This window comes from Tyto alba, unplaced genomic scaffold, assembly GCF_018691265.1.
Source record: "Tyto alba isolate M040663 unplaced genomic scaffold, T.alba_DEE_v4.0 Super-Scaffold_19, whole genome shotgun sequence".
NCBI classification, from domain to species: domain Eukaryota; kingdom Metazoa; phylum Chordata; class Aves; order Strigiformes; family Tytonidae; genus Tyto; species Tyto alba.
The window spans coordinates 4,705,795-4,729,961 of record NW_024881281.1 but is presented as its reverse complement, the minus strand read 5'-3'; the positions used below and the strand labels follow the sequence as shown (position 1 = coordinate 4,729,961).

General features: G+C 35.9%; 1 protein-coding gene across 6 annotated transcripts; it reads left to right on the top strand.

Annotated features, from left to right (window-relative positions):
- Positions 1-523: 523 nt before the first annotated feature.
- TRPV3 (transient receptor potential cation channel subfamily V member 3) lies at positions 524-23,553 on the top strand. Of its 6 annotated transcripts, none has more exons than XM_033004836.2 (18): positions 524-857; positions 4,889-5,011; positions 8,284-8,388; positions 10,037-10,123; positions 10,865-11,022; positions 11,672-11,848; positions 12,055-12,195; positions 12,644-12,924; positions 13,668-13,844; positions 14,614-14,772; positions 15,236-15,337; positions 15,975-16,048; positions 17,001-17,166; positions 17,655-17,721; positions 18,100-18,371; positions 19,209-19,321; positions 19,963-20,033; positions 23,407-23,553. In XM_033004836.2, the coding sequence occupies exons 2-18, from the start codon at positions 4,893-4,895 to the stop codon at positions 23,544-23,546; spliced, it is 2,409 nt and encodes an 802-aa protein (XP_032860727.1). In that variant the 5' UTR covers positions 524-857; positions 4,889-4,892; the 3' UTR covers positions 23,547-23,553. The 6 variants fall into 6 exon arrangements, with proteins under 6 accessions (XP_032860727.1, XP_009970996.1, XP_032860732.1 ...); XM_009972694.3 differs by lacking the exon at positions 23,407-23,553 and adding an exon at positions 20,946-23,134; XM_033004840.2 differs by lacking the exon at positions 23,407-23,553 and adding an exon at positions 22,248-23,134 and having other exon boundaries at positions 525-857.
- Positions 23,554-24,167: the final 614 nt, after the last annotated feature.

Below are 24,167 nucleotides of genomic sequence, written 5' to 3'. Positions count from 1 at the left end.
GCATCAACCACTGCTCAACAGCTCAAAGCTAGCAAAGCTGAGAAATGCCATTCCCTGTAGTTTGCACAGCAAGAAGTAACACCAGTACTGCTTATGCGAAACATGCCTGTTTGTGTTCTCGCAGACCCTAAGGGTACACATTAACAAAAACTATTATAGAAAGATATAAACACACTCACCATGTTTTCACTGACATTATCACTGTGAAAGTGTAAGATTTTTCTAAGGCCGCTTCTACTTTTTTAAAGTAATAGCAAAAAATTTTGCTTTCTGGAGCACTTAGCGTGATAGTTTTCTCATTTTTGCTTTGTGCTTTCTGAGTAGTTCCATAATATATAATAAACTAAGCATGACATAAAGAGATGTAATTTACAACCCAAATTCAAACTTATAACCATTTTCTTTTGAAAACAGTATGTAAACTGCAGAGCAGTGATTGTTTTAGATATTCTACTGCTACCATTAAGTCATCTGTGAGAGACTTGGCATTAGTAATATTTCAGTATATAATTATTGCGTGTGTGTGTGTGTCATCCCACTTTGGCAGCTATGAAGTAAAGAGTTTGTTGTCTAGCAAGTTTCTCTCTGCTCCCTAATTTCAGCTGTAGCAAACCCTGTAAGGCTGCAGTACTCCGGCACTGTACTTATCTGTGCTTTCCAAAAGCTGAGCAAACCGGATGACTGAAGAAGGGTGGTTTTGCGTTTTCAGGATAGTTTCAAGCTTGAATATAGTTTACTCATTTGGCAGATTAGCTTCGTTGGATGTTGTCTCAGCATCAGTGGGCCCCCGCTTTGAACTTCATTCGTACAATTCTGAGGCGCCTTGTCTATGCTGAAATGCAAGTTTCATAAGCAGGGTAAGTTCTCTGGGAGCTTCTGTGGGTGTTTGGTGTAGATGTGATGCTTGTGTAGAGAGTGAAATCTTCAAGAGACAGAGACTAACCTTTCAACTGGAGGATGCTTTTCTGTTGAGCTTATTTCTGGTTTTCTAATTCATAAATCTGTCTTTCTCCTGAGCCATGCCACACTGACTCCTTGGGCATTCAGAAGTAAAGAAAGATAGACCTAATTTCGTTCGTATTTGCCAGCCTGATGCACTATTACACTTCCTAATTTCTGTGCCAAGGGGATCCAAAAAATACTATGATACAAGTTAAACTTAAATAATACATTAATCTTCCACTGAAGGTTTCAGTTAGTAGTGACTGTTCAAAGTAAAATACCTAGCCTAGTAGAATAGTTTTTATTTCAACTCAGCAAAATTTTTTCTTTTTATTTCTATAGATAGGCAGGTAAATAATATTATTTTCCTCAGTGAAAAACATTGCTTTTCATAGAGTCTCTTAAAATTTCTGGTAGGAAAAACCTTCCTGAGAAAGAATAAATTTCTTGACATGAAAAAAATGACTTTTTGATAGCACCTGATGTCTACTAATGCCCCTCAAAAGCTTAAAAATCTTATAGGAAGATGAAACTCTTTCAATGAAGTATAATTTTCTGCTGATAGGATTCATATACCATAAATAATGTACAAAAGTCAAAATGAAGTTTTATCATCTTTCCCCTCGGGCAGGGGTTTTTTTTTCTTTATGAGCTAGTAAGAATTAGGTTGTAGGTTCTTGAAAGTATCATGGTCTGTGCTGGGGATGTTCTAAGGATCCTGTGAATGAAACAGCTATTGGTAGTAACTTCCACTCCTCTGCCCTTAAGAAAGAATAGAAGACTTCTGACCCATGATATCACAGTTTATTGTTTCTTTTGATTTGTAGGATTCTCTTTAGCCACTTTGTTTATAGTGTTATTGAGCTATAGAGTTAGATATACCTATGATTTTTCTTGTTCTCAGATAAGCACAAGATGAGTCTGTGATAGTGTGTAAAGTGCCACTTACTGTAGGAGTGGTGGAGTCCCATTCACCATTACAGATAAATGCTGGAGGTGAGATACTAAGTCATCAATGTCCTCAGAATCCCCTTCAAAGTAATTCTTAGTACTATAAATCAACACAGTATTTTTGTCTCACTGCCCGCTTCAAATAAGCCACTTCTCTGGTGGCCTGCAAGTAACAATTAACTAGATAATGGGAGTAGAAAATAGTTACAACAAAAGATGACGCTCCATATCAGGTTACATAAGCTACACTACTTATGATTTGACATTCTTCAGACAGTTGCACTCTTTTTCCCTATATGACATAGATTACAGAAAATGATAGTGCACTGGAAGATGATGATGAAAGCCCTAGTCTGGTTTTCATCTAAGCATGCAATTAATTGTGATTAAAAGTAAGAAACAGACGCTACCTCAGCACCGTAGCAATGTACTTCTACTGTTGTGCCTGCAGTTATTTACTTGTGCAGACTCTGAGATCTCATTTAAAATAGTCTTTGTAGCTGAAACTACACAGTTGAATCTCCTATGTGCTTTTGAAAGATGTAGTCCATGTATACAAAAGTGAATCTTTCCTCTTCTTCCTTCCCAAATTTTTTCCTTAAATCACTGATGCCTCAGTAGTCCTTCATCATCCAATACAACTTCAATGCTATCTGATTATTTTTCACCTCTCCTAAATGATGTAGCCTGCTCTCAAGTCATTGCTAAAATCTCTGTGGTGAAAACTGGCTGCAGATGGGGCTTTGACTTGCTCCCCCTGCAGATGGCCAACACAGAAACGTGTTCACATATCTGAGCAGCTCTGGCATTGCTCACAAATGAGAGGCTCTTCCCTGTGTTCATTGTGTGCTTTAAAAAATTTTAACCTTGGTCTTTATTTCGCCAGCTCTTCCTACCACTCTCTCTGACCCCTCCAACTTCACATACCTACCAGCTGTGTCCCTCTCAACTTGGCAACTCCTTTTGCTGACACGCTTTTTGACCTATTAGTCTGTTTCCAACTATTCTCTTCCTTTAAAGTTGCTGCTTTTGTGAAGCTATTTAATGCCCATCTCCATCTTATTCTAGTCTCCTTATGTTTTTTATATATATATATATATATATATATATATATATATATATCAGATATCACCTTTGCCTCTTTCTCTGGATGGGAAATGTCTTTGCTCATAAACTGCTATGTATTCTTAAAGTACTTGGTAAGAAGTAAATAGCAGAATTATTTATGAACTAAGCAAGACAACAGTCATTTGTTTTAGCTGTGTTAGATTAAATGTTTATCAGTGTATTCACTGATACAACATGTGTCTTAAGACTACATGAATTGCATTTTCAAAGGCATAGACAAAACCCTTTTTCCTGCCCTGAATATGTAATATCCAAGTTCAGTTCTTTTGTGCATTTACTGCAGTGAAAGCTACAGTGTACTTCATATGCAAGTGTACTAAGTCATATTTGCCCTTTATAAATTATTTCTATGAAAGTTGTGATATGCATTCTTAGGAAATGCATCCAAACGAGGCATATTTCTGAGTTGCAGTAGTGTGAACACATCTACCAGTGATAAAAACCACAATAATAAATTTTCGTGACTGTTTTTTAAGCCAATCTTTTTAAGGTGAGGAGTACTTTCCAAGATTTCAGATTTCTATTCTGTTTAGTGACAAGAAATTACAGCTGCACTTAGATGTGTTTGGGCCCTGTAAATTCTCAGTTCTCTATGAGAAATTTTCAATTCCAAGTATACTTAAAACATTTGTTCTTTATGCATTAATAAATTTTCATTCAAATATCAATGTGTTTGGTATGCCTGTCTTGTCTCTAATACCAGGTGTCATGTCTTTTCAACTCGCTTCACAACCTGCTTTCTATATCTTGATATTCCCATAATGAAGAAATTCTAATGCTGAGGCACATTGACAACACTGACACAAGTAGAAAGTTTGTGTGTACATTTTCCACATTAAGAAAAGTGGAGGTAGGAGAGTTAAAATGTGCAGTTAATTTCATTCAAACTTGCAGGGAAGTGATTTTTATCATTTGTCCTTGGGCATGGAGGGCACTACCCTGATTTCCTTGGGAATGGGTTCATGACCTTGTAAAACTTACTATTTTTACATTCAGTGAATTTTAAAGTATTCTCAATTCACCTTTTCACTTTCAAATTATCCTTGGTAATTTAAAGTTATGCCCTTGAGTAGTATATTGAGAAATAGGAAGATAGTTATTATTACTTACAGAATTCATACTGTGGGTGTTTATAAGCAGATAACATGCGTTAAGATCCTTTTGTGTCACGTGGTGATGATGGTTCCCATCCAAGAGTCATGATTTTTTCTTTTCCCCTGAAGAAATGTTGAGAAATGTCACCTGGACACAAAAGTCCTTGATGTTGTCCATGTGATTGTTTAGCTGAGCTCAGTCTGGGCATTGTATTCAGAGTCTGTCTGTTGCTTCTGCTATCCTAATGCCAAGTTTCAGGGCTTTTTTTGTGATCACTACCCTTCACACCTGGAACTTTCCTTCAACATATTGTATCTGTTGCACAGATCTTCCTGGAATTTACCACTTTCCTGAAGTTATCTTGGGTAAGAGCTGACTACTTAGATTATCTGTAAATATGCACAGACTTTAATGCTACTTATAAAAGTCATTGTGCTCTTTTTGTTTCTCTAAATAACATACACTGTCATTGTGATTGACAGATTCCCTTCAGTTTAATGTAGGCACATGCTTGAATTTATTGTTTTCCTGGATTTATGGTATCACTTTTATTGGCACTTTTCTTAGAATGTAATTTAATCAGTCATGAATATACCCTCCAGCCTTGACACAGAAATTGTGTGTATGTGCTTAATAACTGAAAAATGAAAAACTTTGACAAAATATCAAGATTTGTGTGCTTACATGTGAAGAGACTGGAAATAGGTAATTTGGTCACTATACCTTCTTCAAATGAGCAGGAGTTAAGTAACTGTGAATCTATCTACTGCAGAAACATGATTAAAGATAACAACGAAATTATTCCACTAATGGGCAAGAAAACAAATCCATCTGGTATTCCCCCTTCAAACCAACAAGAGAAAAAGCCGACTGAAGGCACTCCCACAAAGAAAAGGTAGGACTCCAGCTCAGTCTAAACCACTAAACCTTGGTTTATCTCCTTTAGTAGATATTTGCACTGAAATATCACTAACATCTTTATTCACGGTGCATGCATGAATGAGACCGACCTGATGAAAACAATGTGCCTTCAAGAAAAAACATATGCTCTTTAGAAGTTGAAGAATATCCTGGTTAGGTAGGCATACAACACGTTTACCCTAATGGGACAAATATTTAACTGTTATCATAGAGACATCACACTCATGCACCAGTCTTAAGTTTGTGCCTCGTATCAGCTGTGCTTTCTACACTCACCCAATATGCCTGTATTAACTTACAAGGATGGTCAGTGTTTCAACAGGAAAAGGTAATTTTTTTTAAAGAGATCACGTGGCAGGGTACACCAGGTTTTATGTAAGAGATGCTGGCCTGAAGAAAGGCAGCATTTCAAACCTAGCCTCACATGGGAATGTGACAGGTTATGGAGGCTGAGGTGAATTAAAAAAATGAGGGCTGGGAGAGCAGGAGGTTTGAAAAATTCTATCACAGAAACCTGAATTCACTCTATTTTTCATGATTCTGATTAACAAGGCTTCTTCATTATTTTATTTTATAAAATATTCACTTGCATTCTTAAATTATGCTACAGAATTAATAAAAGGATTAGGGCTTGTATTTAATATGAATGGGGAAATAGAAGCAGTAATTTATCCCTGATATACTATGCTGTTGAAGTCAACTAAGTTACTGTAGAGCGAGGAAGAATTTTCATTCATAAACTTTCCACTCTGTGGCTAATTACTAGCTATTATGGCAATTTTTGAAACTCTGATGGCCTAGGCAATTGCAGCTGTTCTGACATTTATAATTCTTAATAATCAGGGGAATCACTTTCCACAGAAATGGTGTCATTAGTTATTTGAGACCCACTGCCTGGGTGGCCCAATTTGTCTTTCTGTCATTACATTTAAAAGAGAAGCTTTTTGTTTGCGTAAGGAGGAGATGAGGTGTCTGATCAGCTCACTGTACACCCAGTACTTAAAAAGGGGCAATTCCATGGAAGATTGTGTAGTTATAACAAATACTGGCGAACACTACCCCTCAATTACTTAAGCTCATATCTCACAGCCAGTTTTGCAGCATCAGTAACAGTAACCTTGGGGTTTTTCCCACCTCTCAACTAAGAGCTCAGGGTGTGGCCAACAGCATTCCTATAATATAAGGAATGAAGATCACGTGAGTTTTAATGCAGAGGTTTAACGTGTTCTCTTAATTATATGTTTCTATGCTGCTGTACTTCTGTTGCTTCAAAGTGCTTCCTTATACTGTGCCACTAAGCAACTAATGCACTTCCCCGTGTGGCATTTCTCACTTGACAACATGCGCTGGCAATAGGCACTTTCTCAAAAGACAATGACTTCCCCTTCTTGTAGGTCCTGGTATTTGGGTGGACTTAACAGTATATAATTAAGTACAGGAAAACCGACAGGCAGGCTGGGAGGAGGGCTGCCAACGTTGTCTGAGCCTGATTATATTTATGGGCAGTGTTCCTGAGAGTGTGCACCATAGCCACGTAAGCACTTGGGTATTTGTTGGCAACTGTCCACCTTCTTTGCACGGTGGCTTTTGCATTTTTCTTTTTTTCCTCCGTAGTATCCCCAGATAACCCACATGCCAGGATAGGTTAGGTATGTCAACCTCCAAAACAAGGTTCCCTTTGTAGCTGCTGTACATCTATTAGATGCCAAAATCTTCATCATGAACACACTGTTGGGAGAGCAGGAGCTGCTCTCGGAGCCATCAGCCTGTAGCGCACCATCCCTTCCTGGTGCTGAGCCATGTGCAAGTGACGTGGTCCAGCAAAGCTAGAGTTTGGCATGTCTGGCTTTATGGAGGTTCACTGCAGCATCCAACAGATGTTTGTCTGTTGGGACAGCTCCAGCACTTCATGGTCAGGGAATGCAAAAAAGCAGGATGAACCCATGTTTTTTCCACTCCTCCTTAGTCTCTCTGCCACATCCAGACCCCAGTGAAACAACAGTGATTTCCAAATAGTGGCATAAGTGAGGGCAGTGGTTCTCTTTCTGTCTAGGTTTTTCCTGTAAAAGCACCCTCTGCTTAGGTAATTTCAGGGACACAGTCCTGCTAAGCAGAAGTGGCATTTTACTTGCTGACTGCTTAGAATACATTCACAGGCACATCTCAAATGTTAAAAGGTCGTGTAAGTTTAAACAACTACACAGAGTGAATTAACACTTGGATCACCAAAGCACTGGAAAATGACATGAACTAAGGTCATTAGATCATGTTATTTTTAGCAGATATCAACAGGTTGTTCACTAGTGTCCTAATACTATACTGTGTTCTAGCATCAGTATGTGTACTTTGATTTAAAAGGATTCTTTAGGGAAGTTGCAGTTAAAAAAACCCAAAACAACCCTATGGACTAAACCACGAATATTAGGTGAATTGGAAACGTTTTCTAGGTGACTACTGGAACATTTTAGAAATGTAAGATAGTTTCTAAACAATAAGCCATGTGGGAGTCGCTACATCCTCCACTGAAACTCCCTTGTCTTTGGTGAAATGTAGCAATGTTTTAATGAGACCTAGTAATACCAAGCCATTGATTCTGCCTCTCAACTCTACAGCCTTTTAAAGGGTGAAATGTTTCTATTCTTCTCATGTTCTCTTTCCTGTGTTGTTTCAAATTTCAATTCTTTTCCCTATAAATAATTATGACTGTCAAGATTGCACATTCAGTCCTGAATGGTGGAAATGACTGATGTCATTTAACATGTGACCTTTCAAACTTTCTGACTTAATCACTGCTAATGGGTTTGAAATGATCCATCCTGGTAGCTCCTGGCTGGAGAAATAGGGACTAGAATGCAGTAGATTGAAAAGCATATGCATGTGTGTGTATGCATACATGTATGGCGGTTTAATAAATGTCTGGTGGTGTTACTTGCACAGAAGTTGAATGCAAGGCTGTTTTTAGGCTGCTGGGGTAGCTGCTTAGACATGTCAGGATCTGATACCATGTGTCCTAAAAATATCTTGGGATCTTTTGCTCATCTGCCAGCATGAAAGTGCAGGGCACAGTGTTGGAGGTTGGGATCCCCCCGGGGGAAAGTAGATAAGCCTCTGTTCCAGCGTCCTACTAGGTATAATGCCAGAAAATATAAAATGTCAACCTTACCCTAGGCATGTAATGCTTTGCTTATTTTATGGTTGAGCTTGCTTTTTTTCACTAATATTTTTAAAATACATTGTGTTCAACAGTTCACACTTTTTTCTGGAGATTGATGGTTTTGAAAGCAATGCAACTCCAAATAATACATCTCCCCCTGTGTTTTCAAAACCAATGGATTCAAATATTCGTCCATGGTAAGTTATAGATGCATATGCAACAATCATACTGCAAATATATCTATTTTGTTTTCAACAGCTACTCCTTATTTCTCTTTAGACTTAAGAGTTAAAATTTTCACATGGCTTTTCTTAGATTTTGGTCACTTCAAAGACAGAACTCCATTGGAGGTCAGTTGTTGCTAGATGACTTATCTTTGAGTTTATCTACTGCTGCTATTTACACTGAATAAATCAGGCCTCAGATTTTAATAAATTTAAAGTCAGTACAGTCTTTTAATCTTAGCCTCTTATTTACGATATGTTAGGAGAAACTCCATGCACTCATTTCTGTATTTTCTACTGTGTGAACTCCACATCTTAAATTAGCAAGCCCTATTCCCAGCTGTGAGCTGACATCCTCTCTCTATATTGCTCATTAACAATCAAACAACATGAAGATGCTGCATCTGAAATATCTAAAGGCAGCTATTTATGCTGAATGAATAGAGAAAAATTATGACAAGGAAGAATACACTTATTTTTTAAAAAATGTGTGGGATACTAACAGCCAATAATTTTGAATAAGGGAAATATGCATCAAATATAGCATAAGCCCAGAATGGCCAAATGTTTTTGTTTGATGGATGTCTGGTCAGCTTTTTGGAGTTAGCTGACTGTCTCATTTTGGTTTCGGAGGAGAGGTATCCAAATTTCTTCCTGTCATTCAGGGACTGACCTGCACAAGACACACATACGCTTTGTCACCAGATTCCTCATGGTTTTCTGCAGAGAAGTGATAGACTGAATAAGAATGGACCCTGAGCTACCAGTTTTATTTCAAAGGGAGGGGAATCCCTGCAGAGCAATGCTGAATCCCTGCATTACTGAATACTTATGTTACTGTCCATACATCTGTTTTGTCAAAAATTAATAGTTCAGACTCCCTAAGTTATTAATCAGAGGTAGTTCATCAAATCTGTACCTTATAGAAAACAAAAATACAAGTAAGAAAAATTATAACTTAGTTTTTAAGTCAGATACGCTTTTAGCAGCAATGTCTGGAAATGCAGTAGAGCAATTACAAAATACCAATGCCATTTAAATCCTTTAAATTTATTACCTAAATATGTATTTAGGGCCCAGTCCTCAATTTCTTTTAGCTGAAGCTTTCAAGTCAGCTGCAAAATGCTCTTGAATTGCCTACAGTGTTCAGTGCAGTAAATCTTTAGGTAAATCACTTTCATTGTGTAGTTGCAATGCATGCATTGTTACTGATTTAGCACTTGTTTTGTGGCAGATGACAAATTAAGCATGTGAAAAGGAAGAATGTAAGCGTCAAGCATTCATGATGATGTAGAAAAAGCAGTGATCATTAAAAAAAATGAAAAAACTTCCCACAGTTTCAAGATCTGTAATGAACTAGCATAGTAAAACATGAAACGGGTTGCTTTCCTAATATTTTTTTAAAATATAATAAAATCCTGTGGGTCTCTTCATTTTTACTACTCACTGAAATTCATGGGGGAGATAAAATGGTAGAATTAAAAAGCACAATGTCAAATCAGGCTAATTTCAGCTCTAGTGTAGATACTGCTGCTTAGTATTGACTAATTCTTCATGCAATTTGCCAAAATGGCTTCCAATATCTTTCCAACTTAGCACTTACGCTTTTCTGTTTCTATAGTGCATCTGGAAATGGGGAGGATATGGATTCCCCACAGTCTCTCCAGGATGATGCGACGGAATATAGCCCTAATGTAGACAGTTGTTGGTGAGTGGAGACGAGAGTGAGACATGAAGTATTAGTTCATTTTCAATGGGTTAAGCTTATGATAGGGTAGATACTACCTATTTTTGCCTGACATGTTTTAGAAATAAGGTCATATGTGTGCACGCATTTCTGATTCCTCAATAATTAAATTTTGAAATTATCAACTCAAACCTCTGCTTTTCTCAAATCTGATATTTAGTATAAGGATTCTTCATATACATAATGTCTGTTTCCTAGATGACAACACAGGAACTAACCACTGTGCACAACTAGGCATGAGATAGGAATATTTCCGATTTGGGGGGAAAATACTAAATCATTCTTATTCCAGAATAATGTATGATCAGGAAAGTTGTGTATATCTTTTGCTGTGAGTGGGATGGGTGCAGCTGGAGTGCAGCGTCAGGTAGCTTCAGGCACTGAAGTCAGTTAGTTGTGGACAGATCAGAGAAGCAAAGTGCTTCTGAGCCTCTGTTATAGAAGAATGAATAAACTGGAAAAAAAATGCAAATAAAAGACTTGAAAAATGTACATTTTTATTATACAAAACCCTCTCCATAGCCATTTATCTGCAAATAAGCAATCTGCAGAAACATTGAGAGATCTGTGCCAAGTTATATATGGAAGTGGGGCAGGTATGTGTAGTCTGGGTCAAGTAATTGTATTTCTTTTTCCTATTATATACAAAATAAAACACAGTAAATCAAATCAGCAATTTAATTATTATTTCTTATAACTCAGTGCTAATATATCACAAGGACCTGAGCAGACTAGTGCCCGGAAGAAGTTGAAAAGATACATATTTCGGGCAGTATCTGAGGGGAATATAGAGGAATTGCAATGTCTGCTCGCAGAGCTGAAGGAACGATCAAATGCGTGTACAAACATGACTGTGCCAGGTAAGTTGTTGAGTTACCTGAAGGAATATTGTTAGCTCTTCTGGCAGTATTTGTGTAGTCTAAAACTGACAAGTGTATCTGTGCAGGAGCTACTTGCCTGTGAATTTGCAGTCATTTGTTTGCAATGTAATGTATGCCACATTTCATATTTCTAAATGAAAGCTGAAGTTATTCAATCAGCTACCTCCTTGCTGCCTCTGAGGCAAGACTGGAGAGTATTTGTTTCCTACTTACGATACACGGAGAGTCTGTCTACACTGTATTCCTATCACCATACCTAGGCTAGCCTTCTGCAGCCCAAGCTGATGTCTCTATCCAAACTGCAGTTGAATTGCAGTATAGACAGGGCTCATCATGTGTGCATCATGACAGAACAGGCAGAGGAGTTAGGAAAGTGTTCTGGAGTTACCATGGCAGTAGGACATCTGAAAGAAAAACCAAGTGTATTATTAATTAGTACCACATCTCCGAATGTGTCGTCTCACCAAGTATACGTAGCTCAAATACAAAGTGAATAGGAGTAATTGTTTGGCAAAAAAATTATGTTCCTATATATCCCTCAGGTTCCACCCCTAATAAACAAAAGATTAGAATTATTTTCCAGCCACTTTAATAAATAATGATCAAATCTGAAAATTCACTCTTGTAGATTATCTGATGAAAAAATTCACAGCTTCAGATACCGGCAAAACTTGTCTGATGAAAGCTCTGCTGAACATCAACCAAAACACAAATGAGATAGTGAATACGCTGCTATCCTTTGCAGAAGAAAATGGTATTTTGGAGAGATTTATCAATGCAGCATACACAGAAGAAGCATATAAAGGTATTGCCATCTGATACCAATTTCAGGTATATGGTTAAATATACCATCCATAAAAGTAATGTTTTCTTCAAATGTTCTAATGATGTTTTAAATTCCCAAACCAACTTTTATTCATTATCACTGGTGTTATCCATTGTGAAAGATCATTAACGTTTCACAACATGCTTAAGCGATTCAGTGCTAAATACCTGTGTGTGTTGTTTCAGGCCAGACAGCTCTAAATATTGCCATTGAAAGAAGACAATATGAAATAACTCAGAGCCTTATAGAAAAAGGAGCTGATGTCAATGCTCACGCCCAGGGTATTTTCTTTAATCCCAAACATAAGCATGAAGGCTTTTATTTTGGTAAGTGGAAATGCAATGTCTCTGGAAAAGTTAGGAAGGAATATCCAAACGATTAAGACAGTATGGAAGACAGGCAGGTGTGAATCATTACTGTACCTAAGCCTACATTAGGAAACTCACATCACAAGATATAAAAATGGCACAGTACCTTTTATAAAAGTAACTTGCCAGAAATCAATATATTATAAACAGAAATAATTGTAAAACATTTACCAAAAAAATGCAAATGCTGGATGGCAAATACAATGGAACAACTTTGTTTTTGAAGATTTTCTCCAAATATTATTTTCATGCAAATTAAACTTTTATTAAGCAAGAGCTGAATTCAATACAATCAATATGTAAATGTGATTTCATTTATTAAAATGCGTAACAGTCACTCTTTTATAATATAATTTGAATGCTTGTAATAAAACATGAACACATGCTACATTTTATAATTTTGTAGGTGAAACTGCACTGGCATTAGCTGCATGTACCAATCAGCCAGACATAATTCAGCTGTTAATGGACAATACCAGGACTAATATTACTTCTCAGGATTCCAGAGGAAACAATATCCTCCATGCATTAGTTACTGTGGCAGAGGACTCTAAAACCCAGAATGACTTTGTAATCAGAATGTATGATATGATTTTGTTGAGAAGTAAGGACAGAAATTTGGAAACAACAAGGAATAAGGAGGGTTTGACACCACTACAGTTAGCTGCAAAAACTGGGAAATTAGAGGTGGGTATTATTTCAGTAGCATCTAAGAGAAATTAAGTATGGAGAAAGAGTCAAGGCCATCTATGTACTTAGATATTAGTGCTCTGAAATGTAGTTTTCATGCTGGTTATGCTGTACTGTGTATTGGTAGCATTCAGTGAGCTAATTTTGTTCTAAATAAAAGCAAATATTTCTATTGCAATGTTGCTTCTACCCTTTACGGTTTCCCTCTAACAAACCCTCTCTGTACAAAATACACATGATGTTTAAAAACAGCCTTAAAAATCCTTCTTTTGTACAGAAACTCAGAAATTCTGCATTTATTACAATAATACATTTACACAATATACAGTCTTTGAGTAACTTCAGAAAGCTCACTAGAACTGCTCTGTTATGCTGCTGTAGAATTTGGCTCTCATAAATCAACTGTATTGTAGTAAAGAATTAACAATGGGATAACTTAGAAAGTAATTGATTAAGATAAAGGAAGATATAAATGTGAACACATGGAAAATTGTGCTTTCATCCTTTAGAAAAATGTCTTTGACAGAAAATTGGGAGGCATTAAAAATACTGCATTTATTTCCTAGAGGTCTGTCATCTCTAACACCTCTTACTGAATAACAGAATTACAAATACATTGAATTGCATTATGTAGAAAATGTGATAGTCAAAAGGTAGGGGTTTTGGCAAGTATGTATGTGTGCTTTCTCCTTTCCCATGAAGAACACATCTGCTTATAAATGATTCTGTTAATGTTTTAGATTCTGAAATACATCCTGAGCAGAGAGATAAGAGATAAGCCTAACAGGAGCCTGTCAAGAAAATTCACAGACTGGGCTTATGGTCCTGTTCAATCTTCTCTTTATGATCTGACAGAACTAGATACCACCGCAGACAATTCAGTATTGGAAATTATTGTCTATAATACAAATATTGGTGTAAGTTAACTGTTTCTAAAATATATATATATATTTTAGCAGTACACTCATTTCAGATGTATTACCCTACACATTTGACTGAACTACTTGTAAAAGATTAAACAGTGATTTTTCGTTCTGTTTTGTATCAGGAGCAAGATGAATTTTATACCTCTGTAGATTGTCAACTGTAAGTGAATATGCATTCAGCTCCTGAAACACAGGCTAAGCATTTTAGGAGTGCTTTTTCTACATTTGAAGCATTAATTTTCCTTGCATAGGAACATAAATGTGGCCTAGCTGGTGAGACCAAAGCCAGTGTCTTGTCCCCATGAAATGGCCACTAGCAGCTGCCTAAAATAACGCATGAGAACAGGGCAAGCAAACGGAAATAATTCACAAGAATACGCTGCCTAAAGTTATAAACTTTACTTAACAGGTATGTATTTTAGGTGTTTAGGAATGTTAGCTTTTCAAAGCCAGAATTTTACATTTGCTAAATTCAAATACAGTCATAAAACTTCCATAGGAAGCAAGATTAAAAGTTGACACTACAGTTTTAGCTCAATCATAATTTACCACAGTATGGCAGGTTAACCCAGCATGAGTCAGTAGTCCCACTGTATCCTGTCAGGTTAGGGTCTGATATACTGATATGTATCTTTGAGCATAGATGTGTTTCGAGATCAGCAATGACAGATACTGAACGAAATACACAGAATACATGCCTGAAGATCTCAGTGTCCTAGTAAGTGGCAAGTTCAAAACTTAATTGTTTATTTTTCTACAGAATCGTCATGAAATGCTGACTTTGGAACCTCTGAATTCACTCCTGCGAATGAAATGGAAGAAGTTTGCACGACACATGTTTTTTATGTCATGCTGGTTTTATTTCCTCTACAATGTAACATTAACGTTAGTTTCCTACCACAGGCCTAATGAAAATGAAGTGAGTACAGCCACTTAATCTCACCAAATTTTATTGATTTCAAATGCAATAGTATTTCTTGAATTGTATTTTAAATGCTAAGCTAAAAACAAATATCAGAATATCTGGCTGTAGTGAGACCAGGTTCTCCCACATCAGGTCTTTGCATCTGGAAGGAAGAGCAGCTGTAATAAAGGAAATACGCATTTTGTGAAAGTGACCCCAAACACAAATCCATAATACAAAGACAGGTAGTTAAATTTCTAAAAATGTGGGGAGGGTTTTTTGTTTTTCTTTTAAGAAAGAAACTTGTGGCAAATATACATGTTAATGGGGAGATTCTGTAAATCCACCATGAAGAAAACTCCCAGTGAAAGGGAAGAAATTGTGCACCCAGAGCGCTACATACACGAGGCTTCCGGTTACTTTGCCTTTTACCCTTCAGGTGTGGAACTCAGTCTTTTATTTTGGACCTGTCTTGCAGGCTCCACCTTATCCACTAGCTCTTACACGTGGTGTGGGATGGCTGCAGTTATCGGGACAGGTGATGGTTATGTTAGGAGCAATATTTTTAGCCATAAAAGAGGTAAGACTTTTTGATAACAAATACGTAACAAAATAGGTAAAGAACTTCTCTAGATTTATGAATACACTGATGATGATTTTTGAAATGTTTGGAATATCTTTATATGTGTAATGTCTAGAAGTCTTTGGCACAATACATCACTTTTTCAGAATCACCAGGAATATATATTTGAATATAAATGTATTGCTCTGTGCAGAAATATGAGGGTTTTTTCCTTTCAAATTCTCAAGACAGAGATTTTATATTTTACGTCTCTGACAGAAAATCCAGAGGCATTAAAAATAATGTATTTATTTCCTACAGGTCTGTGACAGATTTTGACATTGATGTTGTCAAATTACTGGCTTTAAGGACACTGTTCAATTATAACTTGTAATAGAGAAAAAAAAACATGGTATAATTTTAACCGTATACTATAAGTAATTAAAACCACTAACTAACTGTTAAATTATGCCAGAGATTACAGAAATTTAGACTTTGAAGTTACAGCCATATAAGAAGATTTTTAATTCTAGCAGTTATGTCTTATCAGTAGACTGATTTTTTAGAAGACTAACTTCAATTATTTTGAAAAATTGATTTTGCAGCCTACTTTTTCTTACTACCATTTCTGTATTTTATATATCTGTCTACGTAGAGTGTAGCCATCTTTCTGCTTCGGCCCTCAGACTTGCAGTCAATTCTCTCTGATGCGTGGTTCCACTTTGCATTGTAAGTCTGTCACGCATATATTTTATACTATATATTAAATGATTATCTCATGGTCACAGAGAATGTGCTCCTGTAGCAGAAGCTCACTTTTTCTCTAGATTATCATTTTTTAAAGGGATGGACCTAATCTCATGTGCAGCTTTTCTGTAACACACTCTAATGGTTGCACAGGTCAGTAACAATACTGGAAGTTGATGTCTATGGATTGGATTTTTTCCAAAAGTACAATGCTGTCTTTAGCTTCTCCTGGTGCTGTATCTCTTTAGAGCTGTATATACACAAATGAGTTTAAAAAACCTGGTTAAAAAACAGATAGAGTTTCACACTCCTTTCGACTCCTTCAGGAAGGAAAAATAGCATAAAGCTGGTTCAGCTGGACGATGGGAGTATCCTATCAGCTGACCTAGATAAAGCACAGATGATTCCCTCTCATTTCTAGCATATGATTGTAGGATCAATAAAAAGATAGGTGGCTTAACTCTACCTTTCTTCTGCCTCCTACAACCACACTGATATGAATCTTGGGCTGCTGAGAATCTGGTCTACATCCTATCACAGCACATCACACCTTCTCCTAGTATCTTCCTTGTTCATGGAAAATCTGTAATGATTCTAACAAGCTAAAGCTTGAATTAAATAGCTTCAAAGATACTATTAAGAATTCTTAACGTCTTCGTCAGCAAAATCTGCATTGACCAACTATTTTGGGGAGAATAATTCACTTAAAGTAAGGTTTAATAAATGTAGTCCTAATATGTTAATATACTACCTGCACTCATCCATTTTATTGTTAAGATATAATGGTAATGTTTATAGGGGAGAATAGAATGCAGTATGAAATTAGAATTGAAGCATAAGAAGCAGAGAAGTCTTGTTTTCTTATTTTTCCATTATGTTGTTGGTTTTGTGCTAGTAATTTCCCTTTTACATACATGTGTTTGTTTTTTAACAGTTTTATACAAGCTTTGCTTGTGATCTTCTCTGTCTTTTTGTACTTGTTTTCCTACAAAGAACACCTCGTGTGTCTTGTTTTGGCAATGGCCCTAGGATGGGCTAATATGCTCTATTTCACCAGAGGTTTCCAGTCCATGGGCATTTACAGTGTTATGATTCAAAAGGCAAGTTTATTTTCTTTTGTTTTACCTGCCTTGTTATGATGCTTCCTTGTTATAATACAATCCCAATCAAGCATATTCGGCAATTTGGACGTATTTTATAGCTCATATTGAAATGTCTTATTTTCAGTTTATATGTATTATTTCAACAGAATACACTATATAACTTCAATGGCAAAAACTAGTTTATATCTTAAAATGAACACTTTATTATATTAAATATTTAAGTAACTTGTGGTTTTTCAGCTAATGTTGTTCTGCTATTTAATTACATCATATGCTTTAATGCCTATATTGTATTGTTAGTCACCCTCGGACAACACACCAGGCACTCAGTCATTAAATAAAAAATCAGAGACTACAACCAATTTGCTTAATGAAAGCAATCCGATACTTTTAGTGTGTACCACACCTGTATCCCTGCAGAATTCATAAGCATAGAACTAATTCTCAATCTTCATTTCTGATAAATATTTAATTTAATTTTTTAGGTCATCCTGCAAGATGTGATAAAATTTTTAGTTGTCTATATCGTGTTTTTGCTGGGATTTGGCGTAGGTAAATATTACTGGAGAAAAGCACTGATGCTCTGTGTGAGTAAAAATTTTAGCATTATTATGAATAAGAACCCTATTGTTGTGATGAGAGCTCATGCTGGGGTTTCTTCTGGATAATAAAAAGCCAAGTTTAGAGATTTAAACTGTCTAGAGACTATCTGAACAGATAAGTAATTTGAGTCTTGAGCAATTGACTGCAATTTCATTTGGATGTGGGCTCTTTCACCTTCCTGTTAATCTGGCATCTAGCTGCTGCTGTGTATACTGACAGGCAGCTCTAGCTCTTAATTATGCAGTGCATTCTGAATCCTTTAGGATAAAATGCCATGTGTACATAAAGCATTATTGTGATTAAAATTTTCTCATGCTTTCTTCTCAGCTCTTGCTGCACTAATTGAAACTTGCCAAGATGGCAGTGAATGCCATTCCAACAGCAGTCTGGGACCTGTTCTCATGGATCTTTTTAAACTCACCCTAGGACTGGGTGATCTGGAGATCCAGCAAAATTCAAAGTATCCTGTACTATTTCTTCTTCTCCTCATAACTTATGTTGTGTTGACTTTTGTTCTCCTCTTGAACATGCTGATTGCATTAATGGGAGAAACAGTGGAAGATATTTCTAAAGAAAGTGAGCACATCTGGAAACTCCAGGTTTGTTTGTGAGTTTGCTTAGTGAAGTACAGATGCATTGGCTGAAATCTTTTAAGCTGTACCTATGGTAACTTATCATGCTGACAGAACAGGTTAGGTATTAACAATGATAATCCCCATTTGTATATGTGTACAAATAATGAAATAAGCAATTTTAGTATTAGGTTATCATAATAACTTCAGAATTAACAACTATCTCCTAAAGGTAATCTTATGGCTCAGATTTTCAACTTCATGCACTGTCACATATCTTTATGATTTTCATTCCCCTTGATATGTCAGGAGGAAGGTGTTTCACTATCCACGCAGAAACCTGTAGCACAGCATGCTCTGCTATTCCATCCCTTGAGTGTGAGCAATGCATGAGTTCATTCCAGTTTCTCATACCTTATCCGAGCCTGGTCTTCTAGCAAAGCTAGATAGCTCTCAGTTCCAGGCTGTCATTGAGAACATAGTCATAATTAGGACTGGAGTTGCTTTCTGTGGTGGGCAGCATCCCACTACAGGTTATATATATCCCTGTGGCAGGGTGTTGCATGGAAGTGTCGGCATTAAACCCTTAACACTTAGTCTAGAATGAGATTTCTTGATTCTTCTCCGAGTATGCCTTCTGCAGTGGGACTAACTAGAGAAAACTGTGGACTCCCTATTTGTACAGGTCAAATAAGTGGCATGCCATATTATTTGCTATTGTTGGAGTCAGTGTTGGTTATTGGATGGTGGACGGAGGTATGGTGTGTTTTGGTGAAACATGGAGCCTGCAAAGTGTATATGCTATGAAATCTGACTATTTTGAATATGGTTAACCATACTCGTGTTACTATCTATTGTTAATAGAGAGCCAGAACTATTTTGGAATTTGAAAAATTCTTACCAAAATGTTTGAGGAAAAAATTTCAACTTGGAGAACGGTGTAAAGTGGCTGAAAATGACACCAGGGTGTGTTTAAGGTAAAGCAAATCTGGAATACTATGCTATCAATGCTGCTCTGTATGTTTCTTCAAGGTTATTTCTCCTCAAGAGTCTCTTTAAAATATTTCTACATGTCTACAAATTATAGTGGGTGTCCAAAAATTCAATTTTTTTTTTTTTTTTCAATTGTGACCAATTGCTTAAAAAACAGGGAAAATGCATAGGGGTTTTTTTACATATAGTTTTTTGGTAAGAAAACAGAGTTTCAACTTCTTATGTTTTTAATGTACAAGTATAAAAATCTGCTTGCAGTAAATGTCACTTTGTTATAATCTTTGAATGTTAGGTTAAAAGTAATTATATTTAAATTATTGCAAATTGATGACTACCATATTGAAGAATACATTACTATGCTGTTCTGTGAAAAATACTTAAATATTTAAAGTGAGTTTCAAGACTGTACTCATAATCTGTGAAATTATAAAGTAGTCTTAGTATTTTTCTCATCTTCATAGTACATAACACTGCAAAAGACATTCAGCCTTTTAGTACTACCAAAGCAGGTGTTGATGGTAAAGTATCACAATCCCAAGAAGGAATAAAAATATAAAAGGGGAAGTGTAGCTATGTAGTTGGGAGATAATACATGTTAATAACACAATTTATACAATATAAACAGGATTAATGAAGTAAAATGGACCGAATGGAAAACACACGTTTCATTTATTAATGAAGATCCAGGGCCAACAGGTACTGTTGAATTTTACACCACCATATTTGTGAAATAATTTCTTTTTCCTTAGAAATGCTTTGATATAGTTTTATATCTTTAAAACTATAAACTCTCATAATCTAGATACTCAACCATACTTTACTGCTAGGCAAACTCATGGCTAATATGGTAGGGGTGTTAAATGATGTTTAAAGATTTTGAGAGAGGGTTAGTTACAAACTTTCACTATTTACACTTTGGTGCCAAAACATGGTGGGTTTACCTTTTCTTTATTTTTCTTTAAGCAGTTATGTTTGATCTAAGTTTTACATTCTCTTATGGCATCTGAATGGTATAAGGCTGGAGAACTTTTTAATAGACAGAAAATATTCTTTTCAAGAAGTTGACATAAAGTACATTTAATTCTTAAATAGTTACATATAAGATTGCAGAATTTGTCAATAAATTGGACTGATTCTACCTTGCAATACTATAGTCTACTGTTTTTAACCCCAGAACATTCATGTTTATGTTTTGCAATATATATTGGATGACAAGTTGCCTCTTATGAATGTTGACCAGGAAATTCAAGACACCCATCTGCTGACGGTATTGGAAGTGTAATAGAGAAATGACCGAACTTTGAGGTGTCAGATGTTCTTCTGGCAGCAGGCACCACAGTTAAAGACAAGGGCATATGAGGATCTGGGAGACTTGCTCTGAAGTTTGTTCTTGACTCAACTAGCATTTATATTGCTTAATAGAATGAGCTCAGTAATAATGAAAAGGGGCAAACAGAAAAATTTCTGTGTAAGGTATGGTAGTAAACTGACAACTTCGATGTTTAAATGAATGGGTGTTTTATAACAACAAAATAGATGTGCAAACTTTGATTTTTCATATACAGTTTCTACCATATCCTGTTTTGTTTATAATGCATTTTTTTGCAGATCCAAGCAAAGTTCAAGATAATTCAAGAACTAATAGCAAAAACACCCTGAATACGTTTGAAGAAATGGATGATTTGCCTGAGACTTCTGTTTAGTTGTGCTGTATTTTTGATATGTGATTCTGAAGGTTAAAATCATCAGCAGTGGATGCTGGAAGCTTTGTTGATATTTTGGACAGCTGTAACCAGCTGGAACACAAACTTTCAGTGACATGGTCTGATGACTTTAACCCATTTAATCAGGGCAGCTAAACTAAAATAAAATGGACTATTTCACTGGTTCAATTTTGAGCCTCTTGAAAAATGTTGCTGTCCAAATTTCCGTGACGCTATTCAAACTTGGCTCTAGACTTTTTACTGGATAAAAAAGGTCAAATGTGAAATATTACTTCCTTTTGTGGAAAAATTAAGGTCATTGTGACTCCAATCCACTGTCTTTTGGAATCTCTAACCCATGAGAAACATTTTGTACACTGAAAAAAATTCTTGTCATGGAGAAAAGAAAGGCATTTCAATTCTGACTACTAAATGAAGTATGGTATTTTGAAATAACAATGTTCTGGATACATTTGAAGCTTTTGTATTGACTGTCAGTGTTATTGGAGGCTTGATCCCACAAGTTGGAGAAAGCCTCTTCTGGTCTTACTAGCTTTGCCTGATCCGTTTTCCTGTATGTAATCCCTAGGGTATAATGTGGTGTTTACAGCTTTTAACTTATTACTATGTATATATGCCTTCCCATAAAATAATAGGGCAGAAACATAATTCATGATGGAGAGTATTTCTGAGTTTGTTTCAGTCTCAAAGTCCTCAGTTTTCCTACTCAACTTTTCTATGCTGTTGCATCTTGCTACATTAAAAAAAAAAAAGTTATCACATCAGAAGTTCTTTGCATTTAAAAGGAAATTAATTTCTATATTAAACCACTTCAGGAAAATAAGAAATATTTCTTCCCAAAACCAACAAAATAAGTTAAATGCAATGCAATTGCAGACTTTTAAAGCTTTATTTTTTATTATTCAGAGGTAATGCATTTCTGTAGCACTTTTTATTTCACTATCTGTGATGACCTAATACCATGAATTATATTTTTAGTGTTCTATTTTATGTGTGTATGTATAAAAAGAAGTATTTGTTCTATGTACTTTTAAATTTCAATCAATACATTATGTGTCTTCAGTGTCATGGGTTTTCATCATATATATTAATTTGGTGCCTGTTTTAAAGGTGCTATTTAGGAAAGACTCAGGTGAATTCTGTTCTGCATCTGAATGATAATATGAATTGCATTGGATTCTTACAGCTAAGCCCGCTGTGGGCAAAATGATCCAAAAGACTTTCTTAACACAGAAGAGAGCGTGAGGGGACTCTCCAGCGGAAAGGATAGTGCAAAGCTATTTGCAGGAATGGTGAACACGGTTCTCGCTGCCCAACCAGTCTTCTGTCAATGCCGCATCCTGTGTTTCCTACCACGTATCGCCTGGATGAATGGGATCAAATTGAAATCCACAATTCAGTTATGTTTTAACAAGGCATAGGAATTTGAGGGGAAGGACATTTATGTGTATCACTAGACCAGTGTAATACCTGAGCATTGTTTGGCCTTAGTAGGATATGTGAGTATGAGAAGAAAAATTCCAGTGGTCTTGGAATCTTTCAACTTTGCGGATTAATTTTGCATTGAAACTGCCAACAAAGAATATTGCCTCAGGACTATGCAGTTCCGTTTGTATTCTTTTGAGTGCCAGTTTTTGTACAAAAAAGAAAAAAAAAATACCTCTTTACATATACTCAGGAACTGGAATAAACTAGCCTGTGCTGTACTCAGTGTTGCTATGCATAGACTTGTCACTGAAAACAAGTTCAAGTATCTCTGTGCTGTACTGAGGTCGCTCTGTAGGTGTAGCCATAAAAGGAGGAAGGTACAAAAAAATGTAAGGAATGTGCTGTGCCAATGTCCAGGTACAAAACTGTATGATAAAACTGAGGAAGAAGCTGGGGGGTTGTTTCTAAAAGTTCTTTGCTGAGAAAATACCCTCCTTTTGTGACCACAGAGCCCTGCCAGATCACACGTGCTGTCTCCTATCTAAAGGCTCTTATCAAGAACACTATGAATAATAACTAGAGCAGATAATTCTGTACTTTTTATACAATGTTTATTTAAATTAAAGAAAGAAAACTTGTAATTCAATAAACATTCTGTCCTGTGTTTTTATTTTATTGCTATAGGAGTTATACAAAGCAAGGAGAAAAGCATTTTGGCTTAGTAGTAAATAAGGAAGATACCACTTTTCAAAAGATATAATTTGAGGGTTATCTAGACAATAAATCTTTCAGTAAGTAGCTAATTATTGTATCCTCATGCAAAGTTCTTAATGTTTTATCTATCCCTGCTTATTGTCAAGTATGTTTAAAACAACTTTAGAAAATTAATTAAATCCCCATTTTCTTCTCTTTTTCAGCTACTATGACAGGCTTTCTCTATACAAATACAGAACAAGTCAGTCTCAAAATTGAGAAGTCTCCCCATGTGGAATTCTTCTTAATTCCCATTCTGAAATACTCAGGTATGGTTTGTGCATTGCTCATCATCAAAACCTGAGGTTTCCGCCTTCACTGAAAGCTTCTGGGGTAAAACAGTTGATTAAAATTTTATTTGGAAAATGTTATCAGCAGTAGGTTGGATACACATAGAAAGTTATGCTATAAAATTCTGTCTCCATTGCAATAGAAATTTTCTTCAAAAGTTTCACAGGATAAGCACATCTTTTTCCTGAATTTTAATGTTCCTCCAGTATGTTTCCAACTACTAGACACTTTCTAAAGTCAAACATTTTTGTTTTTAAATTAATGTTAAATCAGAAACAGCTTGAATTAATCATGTAATACTTTAAAAAGCTGTAAAAAATGTATTTTTCTCAGAAATTTTTTGGTTTTACCTTATTTTTATCTTTGTAAGTATAAAACCAAAACAAACCTTAAGGCTTCCACTTCAGCACAGTAAGGGTTAGTCACAAATGCAGATAATATAAATTAATTTTAATATACGTACCCTCATTCTATTTCTCTCTTCCTAGCTTTTCCTTTTTCTCATATTTTGCATGTTTATCCAAGGTATTAGTTTCAAGGATCACTCCATTTTAAAAAGTGTTGATTATTGGAGGTTTGGGGTTGTAAAGTAGAAATGTTGTAATTTTTGAATACAATGTACTTTTGTGGATGA

What these genes read in the sequence shown, in the direction of transcription:
- TRPV3 (XM_033004836.2), top strand. Translation starts at nt 4,893, where the DNA reads ATGATTAAAGATAACAACGAAATTATTCCACTAATGGGCAAGAAAACA. An exon ending in GCGTGGTTCCACTTTGCATT is followed by an intron (nt 16,049 to 17,000) that starts GTAAGTCTGTCA and finishes GTTTTTTAACAG; the next exon opens with TTTTATACAAGCTTTGCTTG. An exon ending in GACACCAGGGTGTGTTTAAG is followed by an intron (nt 19,322 to 19,962) that starts GTAAAGCAAATC and finishes CAATATAAACAG; the next exon opens with GATTAATGAAGTAAAATGGA.